This window comes from Miscanthus floridulus, chromosome 17 (genome assembly GCF_019320115.1).
Source record: "Miscanthus floridulus cultivar M001 chromosome 17, ASM1932011v1, whole genome shotgun sequence".
Classification (NCBI taxonomy): domain Eukaryota; kingdom Viridiplantae; phylum Streptophyta; class Magnoliopsida; order Poales; family Poaceae; genus Miscanthus; species Miscanthus floridulus.
The window spans coordinates 103,861,733-103,876,328 of NC_089596.1; the positions used below are offsets into that span (position 1 = coordinate 103,861,733).

General features: G+C 45.8%; 3 protein-coding genes across 4 annotated transcripts; all 3 read right to left on the reverse strand.

The window, feature by feature from the left end:
• Positions 1-62: 62 nt before the first annotated feature.
• LOC136517278 (probable isoprenylcysteine alpha-carbonyl methylesterase ICME) lies at positions 63-4,876 on the reverse strand. Its single transcript, XM_066510815.1, has 12 exons — positions 4,503-4,876; positions 3,887-3,963; positions 3,613-3,682; positions 3,458-3,532; positions 3,049-3,123; positions 2,798-2,899; positions 2,533-2,670; positions 2,086-2,151; positions 1,862-2,002; positions 1,275-1,365; positions 597-727; positions 63-450 (listed from the first exon to the last, which is right to left on the reverse strand). The coding sequence occupies exons 1-11, from the start codon at positions 4,748-4,750 to the stop codon at positions 641-643; spliced, it is 1,170 nt and encodes a 389-aa protein (XP_066366912.1). The 5' UTR covers positions 4,751-4,876; the 3' UTR covers positions 63-450; positions 597-640.
• Positions 4,877-5,705: 829 nt separating this feature from the next.
• Positions 5,706-6,850, reverse strand: LOC136518662 (probable calcium-binding protein CML14). The gene has a single exon (XM_066512335.1). It carries the CDS (start codon positions 6,436-6,438, stop codon positions 5,881-5,883), a length of 558 nt encoding a protein of 185 aa, XP_066368432.1. The 5' UTR covers positions 6,439-6,850; the 3' UTR covers positions 5,706-5,880.
• A 522-nt stretch (positions 6,851-7,372) lies between these two features.
• Positions 7,373-11,601, reverse strand: LOC136516457 (serine/threonine-protein kinase 54-like). Of its 2 annotated transcripts, XM_066509858.1 has the most exons (7): positions 10,917-11,601; positions 9,716-9,837; positions 8,761-8,957; positions 8,487-8,661; positions 8,177-8,311; positions 7,828-8,077; positions 7,373-7,648 (listed from the first exon to the last, which is right to left on the reverse strand). In XM_066509858.1, exons 1-6 carry the CDS (start codon positions 11,215-11,217, stop codon positions 7,868-7,870), a joined length of 1,140 nt encoding a protein of 379 aa, XP_066365955.1. In that variant the 5' UTR covers positions 11,218-11,601; the 3' UTR covers positions 7,373-7,648; positions 7,828-7,867. The 2 variants fall into 2 exon arrangements, with proteins under 2 accessions (XP_066365955.1, XP_066365954.1); XM_066509857.1 differs by lacking the exon at positions 7,373-7,648 and having other exon boundaries at positions 7,757-8,077.
• Positions 11,602-14,596: the final 2,995 nt, after the last annotated feature.

Sequence of the window (14,596 nt, forward strand, 5' to 3'; positions counted from 1 at the left end):
CAAACGTCTGGCCTCATTGCCAGCAACTAATCTATGCTCCTGTATGATGTTTCCTACGGCACGAAATTCTACATCTCCCTTTTAACATTTTTCACATGAATTGGCGATGTATTCTTATGATGATGAAACAACCTCCTATTCTATTTACAGAATTGTATTAGGATTCTATATATTTTGTAAAAAGAAAACAAGGAAATTAAACAGGTGGGGTACTGTATGTAGTAGAGCACTGCCTACAACCTAGAGGCCCCTTCAAAAACTTACTTCTTCCATCAGTGGCAACTGGCGCCCCTAAACAAGGATTGAAGCTGCGTTTGCTTGGCCCAGTGAAAACACCAAAACATATCCTGGACACCATGTAGCTCACCATGTTGGCACACACGCACAGATGCGTAGCTTTCTTGTGCATGCATGCTAAAGTCTTGGAGGAAACCCTTTCTCTGTACAGACCTATCACAAAGCAAGTAAAATTCTCAATATAAGGATGAAAACTGGGCTCCTTCGGGCACTTAAAATACTGATGGAGGAACAGAAGGACCAAAGCTAAACCGAAGATCATATTGGCTGCACAATATTGATATAGAAAGAAGCAAAACCTGTTTAGAAGGGACTAATTTGGCGGGCCAATTTAATTTGCCACTCATAAACCAGGCGCACTTGCATCATCAACATGAATGACAGATAAAACATCTTCAAGCATTTTGTCCTTGCCACCCCTTAGTGGATCCTACAATGGAGCATCAAGTCAAGGCTACAAACAAGTAGAAAAGGATAACTATGTGAAGTTTTGGATGGCAGAAGATTTCAGTGAATTTTCAGCAGAACTCCCGTAAGATGCCAGAATTTCAAATACTCCTAGCTCTGTTTACTATTTTACAGTGCTTTCTTCATCAATTCAAACACAGCTCTAAAAGAAAGTAGATATTTTTCAATCAGTAATTTTTTGCTTAAGGTTTCAGTAAAGTGATGAGAGGGCCTAGTCCAAGACATCCTATAACCTATAAATCTCATGAGCATAGCCAGTTAGGGGCACGCTGAAGTTCTTTTTTTCCCCTTTCCTTTGGAATAAAGATGCAGTAATGTATGTAAAATGACCATTGTTCTGCAATCCTTCTCATTGGAGTTATACAACCGATACATGAAATTTCTCAAGAGCCATTCGTATAGCAGCATGTTAATCGATCAATTAATGATAAAGCTTTAAAAACTAAAAAGCACAAGAGCCAAAGTGATGTGGCTTCAGCACTCATATTCAGGTATCCAAGATAACCTACCTGTAAAAATACATCAGTATGTGTTTTCCCTTCATACAATTGTAACTCTACTTTTCCACCAGCTTGTTTAAGAACATCCGCAAAATTTTCACTGTGAGTTAAAATACAGAGCTATTCAGAGCCAGAAGATGGAGCAAGAAAGGATTATCTTGAACAGAAAGACAAATCAATGCTCCCAAATAATGATATAACGGTTATATGAGCTTGATTTCAGAAATGAAAACTAATAATATGGCACGAAACTAGTTTTTAGGGGCACAATTACAAGTATCAAGAGACGGTGTTTGCATAAAACAATACAGCTATAAATTATAAGCGTCTCTATCCTTGCTTTGAACTTTTGTAAAATGTTATTAAAAGTCAAGAGTCGAAATTGGAGTAATGGTTCCTATCTACAAGTAGGATTCCAAACCAAAATAAATTGCTAAAATATGCCTACAGTTTTATTTGTATATTCAATTTAAAATTGATGTTAGCATCTTGATAAAAAGAAAAAAAAATCGCAAATAAAGCAGTGGAAAAATATAATCACTTGAGGTATCAATAACACGGTTAGAGTAAGCTAGTCCAGAACAAAAATAATCAACCTCGCAGATGATGGTATGGAGTAATCTGCTGTTCCATGCAATAGTACAATCTGAGGTAGTAGAGATATAGTTTCTGCACTTAATTTTTTGGCGACAATTTCAGGTGAGAAACGTGGCAGTGATTCCTCTCCCTCCATTATGCTGAAATCATGGTTTGTAATTTAGTCAGCACTTATTCAATTGCAAAAAGAACACCTCCGCAAAAAAACATCAACATTATTTACCTGAGAAATACTGAACGATAAAGACCACGTTCATGAAAGTGATCGACCAAATTCTGGATGTTGTATCTGAAAATTGCAAATAAGTATATATGTCATGTAGGATTGGCAACACTACCTTCGTATCTCAGTTTGGGACCAGTAGAAACAGAGTGGTGTGGTGGTAGTATGTTTTGTTTGACAGATCATTTTATAATTTTATTTGCTAAAATGCAAAATTCAGACTGCTGAAATCCAAGAAGTCTGGCCTTTTCTAGAAGTGAGGAGCTAGACCCGGTCTCATAAATCAGATTACATTATTCAAGCATGGTGCAAGCATTTTTAGTGCCTTATCCCTAAAAAAATTCTATGTGCTCGTACTATTGAGAAATGCTTAATAATACAATATATGATTAATAATATAAATTTACGGACATAATAAAACAGATGCCGAGGCTTTAAAGTTCTCACCCTCCAGATAAACCAAAATATGATTTTATTTGAGACACATTCCAATAGGTACTCTCTCCCTTAGATTCTTTAACTGCTTGCTCTAAGAGAGCGCAGGCCGCAATATGTGCTCCTGCTGATTGACCCATCAAGTAAACTCTGCAGATTCGTCATAAATTAATTTATTAAAAGTTAACAATTAAAATACAAGATCTAAAGAAGAGAGGATACAGAGCTCAAAGAACAACTGTAACTACTTGCAAACAAATGGCAAAGTATCACTTACTTATTAGGATCCCCTCCAAAGCTAACAACATTGTTACAAATGAATGATATCGCCTCAGAAGCATCGCTGACCATGTCGCTTATTGTTCCTTGAGGGAAATTTCTGGCAGCCATATTTAAATTTTGACAATCAAGCACAGAGAAATTAACCAGTCAATACTCAAATCTAATAAAAAAATACAGGTCGAAAACATAATGGTGAATTACATGTATGTGCTGTATACATCACAAAATTCTTTAAGGCGTCAGCACCTGTAATCAATACAAGCTACTATAATTCCTCTCTCTGCTAACCGCCTTCCAAGGAGAGCACCCCATGCCTTGTAACTAAGGCCCTGTTTAGATCCCACCCAAAAACAAAAAATTTTCAAGATTCTCCGTCACATCAAATCTTGCGGCACATGCATGGAGCATTAAATGTAGGTAAAAAGAATAACTAATTGCACAATTTGCCTGTAATTGGCGAGACGAATCTTTTAAGCCTAAATAGTCCATAATTGGACAATTTTTGCCAAATACAAACGAAAGTGTTACAGTAGCCAAAAGCCAAAAATTTTCGGAACTAAACGCGCCCTAAATATAAGCCACATTAGTAACAAAGGAAAGTCGCCATGAATGAACCTTGTAACGTATTGTGTTTTGTGAGAAAACTGTCACTTACCCAATGATCCAAGCTCCACCAGTTACAAATGCCACCACAGGACTGGATTTGCTGTTATCTCTGTACAAATCCAACCTGCATAATATCTCTGGATCTACTGTTACAAATATTCGAGGACGCTATATAGCACGTGACTTTGTTTAATCTTTACTTACCTATTTCTTGGTTGTTCTCCATAGACTACACTTCTAATAACCTGACTTGAAAAGAAATAGTAGTACCCAACTGGGAACAAACAAAAAACGGGGTATAAATATTAGTTGTTAGAATATGTTATACCAACCATACTTAAACACCATCTATCAACAGCATATAAGGAAGCAAATTGTTTATCAAGAAAAGTTTGGGGGAAAAATACACAGGAAAGAGGCAAGAATATGTAACCACGATATTTCAAGATAACCAAAAGCTAAATCCCTTGTCACACACCTTTTATGAAACCAGGCATGAGTAAAACTGCATATACAAGGAGTGCAATAAGCTGCGATATCCTCCGATAACCAACCCTGAAAAATCACAAAGCATGTCAGAAATTCAATCAGGAAGCATGGATGGACTTGTGGACTGCAGTGAGTGGATAACACACTGTATGTTGCATAGTAGGAATCTTGAGCTACAAATACAAATTAACATTTTGGTCCATGCAAGCAACATTGGCCACGACATCCCTTAGAAACAGTTGGAAAATGGGGAAAACAATGTTTCAGTAGCTTGCTCCCAACATTACAAGTTCTTATCACCGGAAGAAATAGGGAATTAGGGATGCAAGTTCTTACAAATTAGTATCACCCATGACCACTCCGCATATAGGACACATCAACCGTGATACTACACAATATATAATCTGCGGGGTGGGTGTCAGACAAACGGCGGCACAATTCCCAAACAGTAACCACCACCGATCAAGGAAACACTAGTAAAGGAACTGAAGCGAAGCATGGAAGCATATCGCAGAACCCGAAATTTCAGAGCGATCGGTGCCAGAAAGATGCAGAGGGGGATCGTTAACAATCGCGAGCGAGTAATATTAGTAAACGCAGATCACCCGAGGTATCCGAGCATGGTGAAGGCGAGTCCCGTGACGAGGTACGTCTCGGCGGCGGCGTGCCCGACGTCCTCCCGGAAGGTGGAGCGCCTCCCGTCGCCCGCGCGGCCGCTGCGGGGGCTCGAGAAGACGAGCGGGACGGGGACGGTGCGGCGGCGCAGGCCCTGCTGGGGCCCGCCGCGCGGGACGAACGCCTCCCCCTCGGCGCTCGCGCCACCACCGGCGGGGTACTCGCTGGCGAGCTGCATTGCCACGGCGATCGATGGGTGCGAGGGGCCCGGCGGCAGCGTAGGGTGAGGGGAGCGGGCTCGGGGTGGCCTGGAGGTGGAGCCATGGAGAGAGAGGGAGGGGTGGGAGGGGAGCGGGGTGTGAGGTCGGGGAAGCCAAAATTAGGAGGCGGATGAGCGCGCTAGTCGCGACGGCGAGAGTGCTCGCCGCAGCCCGCGTGTGGCTGTGTGCAAGGGAGGCGAGGAGGACGCCGGGGCGCGGGGCGAGCCATTGGGCCTCACGAGAACAGACTGACGAGGCCCCTACCCCACGTTGGAGCCCACAACAGCTGCTGGTGGGCTGGGCCTCATTTTGGTTGGGCAAGGCCGTGGGCAGCGAGACTACAAATGTTGGGCCTCTCTGACTGGTGACTGGGTTGCCGTTGGCGGAAGCGAGTCCTCGACGGCTCGACGACACGCGGCGCCGAGCTGGCTTTGCGCGTGCGCCGGCGCCGCTGTGGGCGAGCACGGCGAACGGTCACGGCGCAACAAACTGAAACGGTGGAACGCGTGCGGCGCCGGCGCGTCTGCATGCGGCCGGAAACGGACCACGGTTTGGAGCGAGCGGGGACGACAGCCCGGCCCCAGTCCACGGTCTCATGCATGCTGTTACGATGCGCGTCGGCCGTTGCGCAGCGCAGGTCGGTCGGTGCACGGCACATGCACGGATGGGTAGCTCTGCATCTTCTCAGCGTGAAAAGCGGATCGCGGTCACGTTTCTCGGTGGAAGAATAGAGCGGAGAGCAGTGAGGATTGTTTATCTCCAAAATAGTTAAGATTTTTTTTTGTTTGATTGATCCAGTACAATCTGTGTGAATTTTTGGCATTTCGCAGTGCGCGCGCTGCCAAATGGCTGTAATCCGCAACAAAAATGAATCGCGTTAGCATACTAGAAACAAGAGAGAGATTGAGCAAAGCTGAACAAATTCAACGAAAATATGTACACATTTTCTGCGTCCATCCATGTTACCAACCATCAATAAAAGTTTTTGAGTTACATTATCTGTGTCAGTTATCCTACATTGACCTGATGAGCATCTTCCTAACAAAAAAAGAGAGAGAACAAGTAATCATTGCGGCAGCCGGTGAGCGAGATCGATCGGGCAATGGAATCAGGCGACGCCGAGGAAGTCGAGCGCGGACTTGGCCATGACGGCGGCGAACTCCTGAAAGCTGATGACGCCATCGCCATCGGCGTCGGCGTCGCGCATCATGCGCGTGAGCTCCTCGAAGGTGAGCGGCTGGCCCAGGCGCGCCATGGAGCGCGCCAGCTCGGCGGCGGAGATGTAGCCGTTGCCGTCGCGGTCGAAGGCGCGGAACACCTCCAGGAGCTGGGCCTGGTCGACGAGGTGCGTCTGCGTGGTGAGCAGCGGTGCGATGGCGGCCGCCAGCTCGCCGAACTCCACGGCGCCGTTGCCGTCCGAGTCCATTGCCGCCAGCAGCGCCCGGGCCTCCTCCCCCGTCGGGCACAGGCCCAGCGACCGCAGCAGCGCCGCTAGCTCCAGCTGCGTCAGGCTGCCGTCGCCGTCCATGTCGAAGCGCCGGAAGATCTCGCGCAGCTGCTTCAGCTGGCTCCCGCGCAGCTGCGGATGTGGATGCGGCTGAGGCTGTGGCTTCGGCGCCGGAGAAGAGGCCGCCGCCGCCGCCACCGGTGCTGCTGACCTTGTCATTGCGTGCGCCTAGAGGAGAGACGGAGGACGAACTCAACTGCGGGGGTGCAGGGAGATGAAATGATGAGGAGACGGTGACCGGGTTTATTTATGGAGGGGTGGAGCCGTGGAGGTGGATCTACCGGGAAGACGCGTCGCGAGGGGTTTGGTTGGTTCGTTTTGGCTGGAGACAGTGGAGCCGCGACTGACCCAGGAGAGGACCGGGTCGGTGCGTGCATGGGTGGATGCAGGGAAAGTCCCCGGTGGCGGTGGCTGCGCGTCAAAACGGCTTGGGCCTCGGGGCTCTAGTTTTTTTGGTTGCAAACTTGCAGTTGCAACTGACTGTGGGGTCAAGTTAGCTGCAGCTTTTAACCTCTAATTTTTTGTTGCAAACTTGCAATTGCAACTGACTGTGGAGTACACCTTAGACTTTACACAAGAGTTGTACAGGAATTCAGTTCAGTTTCACGAAAAAAAATATAGGATTGGAAAAAATCCTGTGTTTCAGTACGGTGTGGCAACGGTGGTTCAAGTGTCCAAAGGCGATTCCGTCTCTGAGCTCTCCCGGCGGCAAAACGATTGGCCCATGGGGCCATGGCGATTCCTGAATTTAGTTTGTTACACTGCCTGTGCTGTGCACCAGCTAGCTAGACCATGAAGAAGGATTAGAGGAATGAACTCATCAGTCCGTGCCTGCCTGAAACAGAAAGGACCAAAGGGGTGCGGTTGACGGTGGGCATCAGCAGCTCAGGATTAGCAAGAGAGAATCTGACAGCTCCGGGCCGGCCCTGCTGGTTGGTGCTCTCCCATAAACAAAAATAGATAGACAGGAGTGGTTCGTCACTCATGAGGGCGTGATCGATTGGTCATGCATGCAGTATCGTTTTCTTCTACTCAATAATTGGGCCTGTTCGTACCTGAATATTTCAGAGCTATCTGTTCATCTGTTCATGGCTTGAAGTTTCTGCATATTTTATTTAAGTCAACTGATTAGAGGCAGAAACATTTTGCTGTGTTCTCCGTTTCTCTGCACTCAGAATTACATGTATTCTGCGAGAATTCTTTCTATAGCAACCATGAACACACCAGACGATATGACATCCATTTAGTTTCCATGTCAACTTCGATTCTCTTCAATTTTTGCAAACGCCACAGCCTTAGTTTCCCCTGAGAATGAAAACAGCTGGGTGAACAATCCTTCCTGTTTTCCATATGCAGCAAATGGTCCCACCTACATGAATTCATAATGCCGGTCAAAAATGCTCAGTTAAGGGTTTCTGCCTAGCTGCTATTTCCTCTAATATGCTGGGAAAAGCATTTGCATCAGCCAGGAAACATAGACGAGCAAGCCCGGTTCTTTTCATTGATTGATAAAAACAGAGTTACAGAATGGATGGGCAGAGAATTTACATAAGCCGATAAGACTACAGCTCCAGCAGGGTTCCACCTATCATGGACCTCTGTACTGTCGGAAGCACGCAAGGCATCCTGGTCGCTGATCTACAGGGATCATGCCTCCACCCTTCGATGTGTCTATTGCCTCCAACATGGACACCACCTCAGCCATCTCAGGCCGCTTGTCGGGGTTCGCGTCCCAGCAACGCTTCATCACGTTTGCTAAAGAGCTTGGACAGCAACGTGGTATCTCTGGCCTCAAGTTCTGTAGACAAGGTAGTATTGTATCGTCCGCTTGCTCAAAATTCAGCAGCTATAAGGAGTGCTAAGCAGGAAACCTGAAAGGCACATAACAGATCTTTACCTGACGAACAACAGCAGATGTAACCTCTGAGAAGCTCAAATCAGGATATGGCATATCACAGCAGTATATCTCCCACAAACAGATCCCGAAGCTATAAACATCGCATTTCCTGTTGTAAGGATTTCCATTGAGAACCTGCACATGAAATGCCAAAATAAGGTATATAACATAGACAAATACCACTGCTTGCTGCACAAATGTCTTTTTTTTTCATTACATTATTATGCTAGAACTAAAAGTGATGACATCACGAAATAAAAGAGCAGCTAGCGGGAGGGGGGATCGAGTGTCGTTGCCCAGGAAAAGGTACCTCAGGTGCCATGTAACCAAGTGTTCCAGTTTCACCGGTCATATCACTGGGATTAGAAGCTTCAAGTCGGGCAACACCAAAATCAGCAATTTTCACAGTTCTCGTTTTATCAAGAAGCATATTTTCAGTCTTCACATCACGATGCACAATCTTCTTGGAATGAAGATAGCTTAATCTAGCGAAGATTTAAAAGTCAATACAGACAATACTTATCAAATAAGAAATAGTAAAACAAAGATTCAGAGAGCCTGAGATGATCCAGTAAAATACTAACCCCCTGGCAAGGTCAAGAGCAATTTGGACAACGACCTTAAAAGCTAACTTCCTTCTCCTGTTCTTTATCAGAAATGATTTTAGCGCACCACCAGGAAGGTACTCCACAACAACACAGCAGATATTAGTTGGCATGCCAATGTGACCGTTTTCTGTTTGAATATTCAGATCCCTTGCACCCATTATAGCTCCTATAAACTGTAAGGGAAAAATCAAAGCTGTTGTTACAGTAGCTGACAAACAAACAGACTACTGAAGAAACATGAATCTTTATAGGTCCATTCTACCCCATTTTCTCTAATGCTAGAACTATCACCCAGCTTTTCCAAAATGAAGAAACATGTCAGCAGAGTACTGAAAAAAAACATGAATCTCGATAAGTCAATTTGAACATGTAAAAATTGAGATTTTCTTCATCTTTATCATGAATAGAGAAATAGTAATCATGGATGTATAATAGCATAACATGTGGGAAGCTGCTAGACACCCCCCCCCCCCCCCCCCCCCCCCCTCCCTCCTATCACAACGATTTTGTGGGCTTGTGGCGGAACAAATGTAATCTGTACCACCAAGTTCAGATTGGCTTACTTAAACTACGGTTCAAGCATTAGATTTGGATCAGATATCTTATTTTGTGCACAGCAATTACTTAGACAGAAAAGCGTGACGGAATGTTCTGCCCCTACAATGAGAATCATTACATTGTTCACCTTTGATGTGGAAAATTGCAAGAAGGAAACGAGATATCTAGTTAAGTATGCTACAACACTGGGACAACACACTGAATCTATCAATGCAATGCCCTTCATATGCAATCTAGAGAAACAAGTATGACTAGTAATGCATGATACCACACTGGAGGCCCATCCCAATTTATCACCATTTCTTCAAATACAGCTGAATATAAAGTAAAAAATACGAAGAAACAAACAATGTCTTTTTTAGCCAAGCAGTACCTTAGTTACATTTGGATGGTCAAGCTTATGCCAAACAGAAACCTCTTGTGAAAAAGCTGCTCTTAGTGCTTGAATGTCTTGTTCTGACCTATGCCCATCCTCTCCCCAATCAAGTAGTTTCACTAGAAAGCATCAGAAGTCAAAATATCACATAAAAAAGTAACATTTGTAACAATAAGTTCTCGTTTATTTAACAAATTGGCAGCCTATAACAAGAACACAGACTTGAAGCGATCAGGCAATCGAGGTACCATGGTCTGAGAGGAGCTGGAGTTGGATTTGAGAATTACAGGCAGTAGGTATATCAAATTACGAATAAAATATAGAATACTATGTGCTCCGTTATCCATGACACAGTTGACTATACTATACATACTCAAATTTAGATGTTTTGTTTTGAAAATTGACCATAACTACTACTATCCCCCTATCAAGGATAACAGGATAACATTATCCAGCATATTCTTTTGGTATTGAATTGTGGCCAAACAACTGGTTGCCAAATTATGGAAGCCATGCCAAGATAGGAGAAATGAGCGAGTGCATATGGTCATTCTGTAACAGGGCATGCAATCTATACAAGCAGAGCACCTGCTTGAATCTCTCAACATGTGCTGGAATATACTTAGGCAAGTACTGTAGGATGGATCAGTAAATAAAGTTCTTCTATACTGCTACCATGTCATGCTAGACAGTCTAAATCTGGTGAGAAAGTAATAGTCTAAATCTGGTGAGAAAATCTAGATTGCATCCGGCCATACTGAAAGGTCGTCATCTCTAGCTCTCTGCCTTTGTGGAATCCCCAAAGCAACTCTGCATCCAACAATTGCCGCATTTCGGCCTTTCGGCCCCAAGTGATCACAAGAATCACGACTAGGCGATGGTCCCGATTCACATGAGTGACCAAAAGCCGCCCTATCCATCCAACTGATGTCAAGGGATCGCACTCGCAGCACGGGAAGCCCCCCAAAAAGTAGCGCGTCAATTCCCGCAATTTGCCAAAAGAGGCAACAGAAAGGAGGGGAGCGCGTCGGGCACGCACGCACGCACGCGAGCCGCCGGCGGTCCCCAACCGGCGCCGCATTAGCAGTCCATGTCCGGCGCGGCGATTCCGGCGCCACGAGACGAGCGCGGGCGGGAGCGGCCGTGTGGAGTGCGTGTGGCGTGCAGAGGACGAAGTGGCGGCGGCGGAGTAGGCTACCTGCGACGTCGTGGGCGTCGTAGATGCCGCGGTGGACGGTGCCGAAGGTGCCGCGCGCGATGACGCCCTTGACGACGAGCTTGGCCGGGTCGATCTCCCAGTCCTCCCTCCGCGGGCGCCGGGAGTGCTGCCTGGCGCCGGCTCCGGCGCCGCGCTGGTCCGCGCCCCCGGATGCCTCCTCCTTGCGCTTCTCCATGGTCCAGGCGCGGCTGAGGTGGCGCTCCAGCTGCTCGTCCAGGCTCTTGAGGTCGATCTGGTCCGCCCGCACGAACCCCCCGTCCCCGCCGCCGCCCTCCTTCATGGCGTCAGTTGGCGCGCCGCTTCGCCTGATCGCCTCGGGACTCCCCACCCGCGTGCGCTCGGTGTCGGTGTCGGTGTGATGACTGATGACTTGTGTGGCCTGCGGTGGCTGCCCCTGCCCTGCGGTTAGGCTAGCGAGGAGGTGGAGGCGGAGCAGCGGAGGTGGAAGGGGAAGTGGGGTGGCGAGGCGTGGGAGTGGCAGGCATGTGAGGTCAGCACATGGGCTGCCTGCCGAGTGGCCGAGGCAGCGGAAGCGGACGTGTGGGCTCGCGTCGCGGGGCCCAGCGTGGGAAGGGCTTTTCACGCTTGTTCGCAAATCGGCAAATGCCGTGGGCTGCGCTGCGCTCGCCGGAGCGGCTGGATCGGCGGCGGGTGCCGCGGGTGGGTGGGGCGCGCCGTATTTATACGCGGCGCGGGTCGCGGGACGGCCGGAGCATGGCTTCTGCGTAGTACTGGTCTACTACCACCAAGTGGTCTTGGTCTCTTGGAGAACAATGTTCAGTAAAATCTCTCATTTTATTCAACTGTAACAAGCAAAGAAAATCTATATTAATCTGACTCATCTTGTGATCCTTCGGCATGTACATGTATAAACAAATATATGTTTCCATGTGCACGAATAGACAAATATATGAATAAATTACATTTCATTATTTTTTTAAACAAATAACTTAGAGTTACTTTCTCCTTTCCAAAAAAAAAAAAAAATTACAGCCCACTTTGATTTATACCAAGAACCCCCTTGGTAATTCTCCTTTCCATAAAAGAATACAGTTATAGGTTGTATGCAAGTCAAATTAGTTTAATTTTGATCGAATCTATAATAAATAGTATCAATATTTATATCTCAAGCTAGGATTACTACGAAAATATGTTTCATAATCAATTTAATGATACTTATTCTATATCATAAATGTTATATATTTTTATATAATTTTGGCCAAACTTTGAATTATTTGACTTCTCGAAAAATGAAAATTTCATTCTTTTGTGGACAGAGGCGGTAGTATATTATATCTACAGTTTATAGATCAAATTAAAGTGATTTAAATATTTATATTTAATATAAACTATAGACGAAGTGAGTCATTAATTGTATTTGATATACCTGTGGCTCCAGCTCTAGGAAATCAATGGATTTTCTAGAGCCAGAGATCTACAAAACATGACCTAAGTTCATATTTCTCCAACCTCATGTCTTAAAAATGCACAACCAAAACATATATACATTTTTAAGTGTAAGGAACCAAATTCATATATAGATGCTGATGTGTTATTTTCTATAAACCTAAGTTAGAGTTAAACCTAGGACAAAGCTAAAATAAACTGTGCATGTAAGCATGACCTGACTTGCACTAGCGATGGAGGCTTTGACTGGCCAGACTTTTTAGCTACAACATCAGTTCGTCTAGCCCACTTCAAGCCGAAGCACTGGCTGCGCGCGCATTGTATAGTTTGGACTTTGGAGAGAGAGGATTTCAGTTGGGAATGACAAGAATCATTTTGGAGATTGATACGACAGAACTAGTACGGGACTCACTTCAGTGGATTTTGACCAGAGTGGATTGGGGCCTTTTCAAGCAAATCATACATCTTATCAGTGCTTCTTTTGATTATTGTGCTATTCGGCATTATCCGAGGAATTGCAACAAGATGGTTGATTGCCTTGCAATACATGGGGCGAGCGTGGTTAGGTCTAGCTCGGCTGCCTTCATGAGCCAAGTTCCCAAGCCGCCTGATAAGCCGGCTCAAACTGTTTTACTGTGAGAGAAAAATACCGTAGATTCTAGCTGATAAGCCGGCTGATAAGTTCAAGCGAACAGGCCCTACCAGACATGTCTCCAGGGATTTACCTGAAACTGGTATATGATGGAAACAAAGGTTTCCGAATTTTAAAAAAAGGACACGGAGGGAAGATGTTTGCTTGCATGTGTCCCACAGTTTTCGCTCTTACAAGCACTTGACTGCACACGTGCGTCTGCATCCAGGGAGCCAAGCTCACCAGAAACGAGATCTTTCCCAAGAGCCAGACTACGCTGGCCATTTCACACCGTCGGGGTTTGCTCCGAGTCGACAACCAGACGACCAATCATACGTGAACTGCATCAAAACGACCGGGCAAAGCTAAATTCGTGTAACCAATCACGCCTATGACTTAGAGCGTGTTTGGCATAGCTCTCAGGGGCTCCAGCTCATACACGGTAGGTGTACTATAGCGAGGAGCCGAAGAAGCTCTGAATCGTGGCTTCATCGGCTTCTCATCTTCTCAGTTCATTTTTACCTTGAAATTCAAAACGGCTTCATGCTACAGTATCGTTGTAATGATTTTGAGGAGGAGCCGAAGCCCCTGGAAGCCAGGCCAAACACGGCCTTACTAGAACGGATGAGTCGGCGTGTCTTTCAATCAGACTTCCATTATTCGGCATTCACCATCAACGAAGCGGTGCACGGTTAAACTGAAACCACCAGTGACCAGTCACACACACACACCAAAGTCAAATCCAAGCGCTAGGCCGCCACATATCTACGTTGAAAAATCAAGCTAAGAGCCAAATTACTAGCCATCCCTGCTCAATTGCTGAATCACAATTCACAAGACGTACAGTACTCTTGTCTCCACCCCTTTTACACTTTCTTTTTTTGCCCCCGGATGGTCTGGGGAGCCAAGATTAGTTTCCGCTGGCTGTGTCGCCCACGGGTTGGCGTCTTGGCGAGCTGTTGTGGATAAATAACGTTTTCTTGTGAGGCCTGGCCCCTGCCTCGCTTTCTCGCTTCGCATCCACGTCGTCGTCGTGGTCGTCGTCACATTTATCGAGACCCGGCATGGTTTTCTTGCGAGTCCAAACCCCCGGTGGTGGCCGGTGGCCACGTGGTTGTCGCCATCCAGAAACTGCGGAGCTTAGAGTTCGTCTGGCTTATAAACCGGATTTTTTCAGTTAATAAATAATGTTTTTTTCTTACAATAATCAACTAATAGTATTTTCAGCCATGACTTATCAGCCAAGCACATTGACTTCTACGGGCATGCGAATATTGCATAAACTTAAGAGGAGTACAATAGCTCGTCTAAGTACAGCTTTTAGGCATTAATAATGTCCGCGTATACGTATCATCATGAATCTATAGTAGATCCTGAAGGTGTCTTCTTGGGCTACGTCTCCAACCAATTTTTCCTCTCCATATTTTAGAATTATACTGTATTGACACTGATGCATATCTGCTGTGGGCGTCAATGGTCCCTGGACTCGAAGAGATACAACTTTGAACCACGAATAGATTGCGTTTAGTTTAGATGCAGTGTAGGAGAAGAACATTATCCAGGTGATTGTGAGTTTCAACCTCGACATGTTGAACAAGCTAAAGTACACTTCGATGGGCAA